This window comes from Aphanomyces invadans (genome assembly GCF_000520115.1).
Source record: "Aphanomyces invadans strain NJM9701 unplaced genomic scaffold supercont1.17, whole genome shotgun sequence".
NCBI classification, from domain to species: domain Eukaryota; phylum Oomycota; class Saprolegniomycetes; order Saprolegniales; family Verrucalvaceae; genus Aphanomyces; species Aphanomyces invadans.
This window is the reverse complement of record NW_008580162.1, coordinates 841,740-842,761: the sequence shown is the minus strand read 5'-3', so window position 1 is coordinate 842,761 and position 1,022 is coordinate 841,740. Positions and strand designations below refer to the sequence as shown.

The 1,022-nt window shown below is 55.5% G+C and overlaps 1 protein-coding gene across 1 annotated transcript; it reads right to left on the bottom strand.

Annotated features, from left to right (window-relative positions):
- Positions 1 to 246: 246 nt before the first annotated feature.
- H310_08455 (hypothetical protein) lies at positions 247 to 927 on the bottom strand (the record flags this gene model as incomplete). The annotated part of the gene is made up of 2 exons (XM_008874188.1): positions 247 to 370; positions 428 to 927. The coding sequence occupies 2 exons, from the start codon at positions 925 to 927 to the stop codon at positions 247 to 249; spliced, it is 624 nt and encodes a 207-aa protein (XP_008872410.1).
- Between the last annotated feature and the right edge of the window lie 95 nt (positions 928 to 1,022).

Here is a 1,022-nt window from a genome sequence, read left to right as displayed (position 1 = left end):
GAGCACATTCATTACAGTACTCATGGTATTGCTTGGCAAACGTCTTGCGGTGGTCCACCGAATGTACCGTGTAACGAGGGGCTTTCGGTGCAGCGAATCCACTGAGCAGAGGGACCATTTGCTGGCGGCTCGAGTAGGCACTCCTCCCCGAATCCACTCCCGTAGTCGATTGAGGCCAACTTCCAGGTGGTGCAACCCCAGGAACTTTGACATCTCCAACACGATTTGCATCGCTCCGGCCACGACTCATCTCAATCTTAAGAGACTGAGTCCACGCCATGCCCTCGCGTTCCATCGCAGCTTCACGCTCCCGGTCACGGCGCAATAATTCGGCAACTTGAGATTCCAACTGCCGAAATACTTCGAGGGCCTTTGGGGCCTCATCAGCAGCGATTTGTTGCTCTGTGTGGTAATGCTGCAACTGTACCTCAGCCTGTGCCACCCGCATCGCTTGCTCTTCTCCGGCTTGTCTAGCCCCTTGAGCTCTTCTTGCAGCGCAAGTCCAGCGCTTTGCATTGACTCGTTCTTGACAGACACCCGGGCCAACTCCGCAGCCTGGGCAATAATCTGTTCGTCCCGTCGTGCTCGTTCCAACGCAGCTAGAGCAGGATCATCCGCAATCTGCTGATAATGATGATGCACTTCTTGGGACTGGACCATCACTGGAAATGGACCAAGCGACGGTCGAGCTGCATGAAATGGGGCTGGAACCGGCACTCGGCTCAACAACCTCAACGGAGGATCTTCGGTTACCACGAGCCTGTCCTCCACGCCACTCATAGAGGACGTAGTCTCGTCTTCATAGACGAGGTCTTCAATCTCCTGGCGTCTTGCTTGGAGATCGATCCCGGGCTGTGCTTCGCCATCCCGGTAGTACCCTCCGTCAGGGAGCGTACGGTCAGAGAGCTGATCGCTGGAGCCTTCCATCGACCAGGAATATTTCAGCCGAGATAAACGACTAATAAATTTATTGATGTGTTCCGGCTCGCGCAGCGTCCGGCAACCACTGCTGAAGTCCGCGA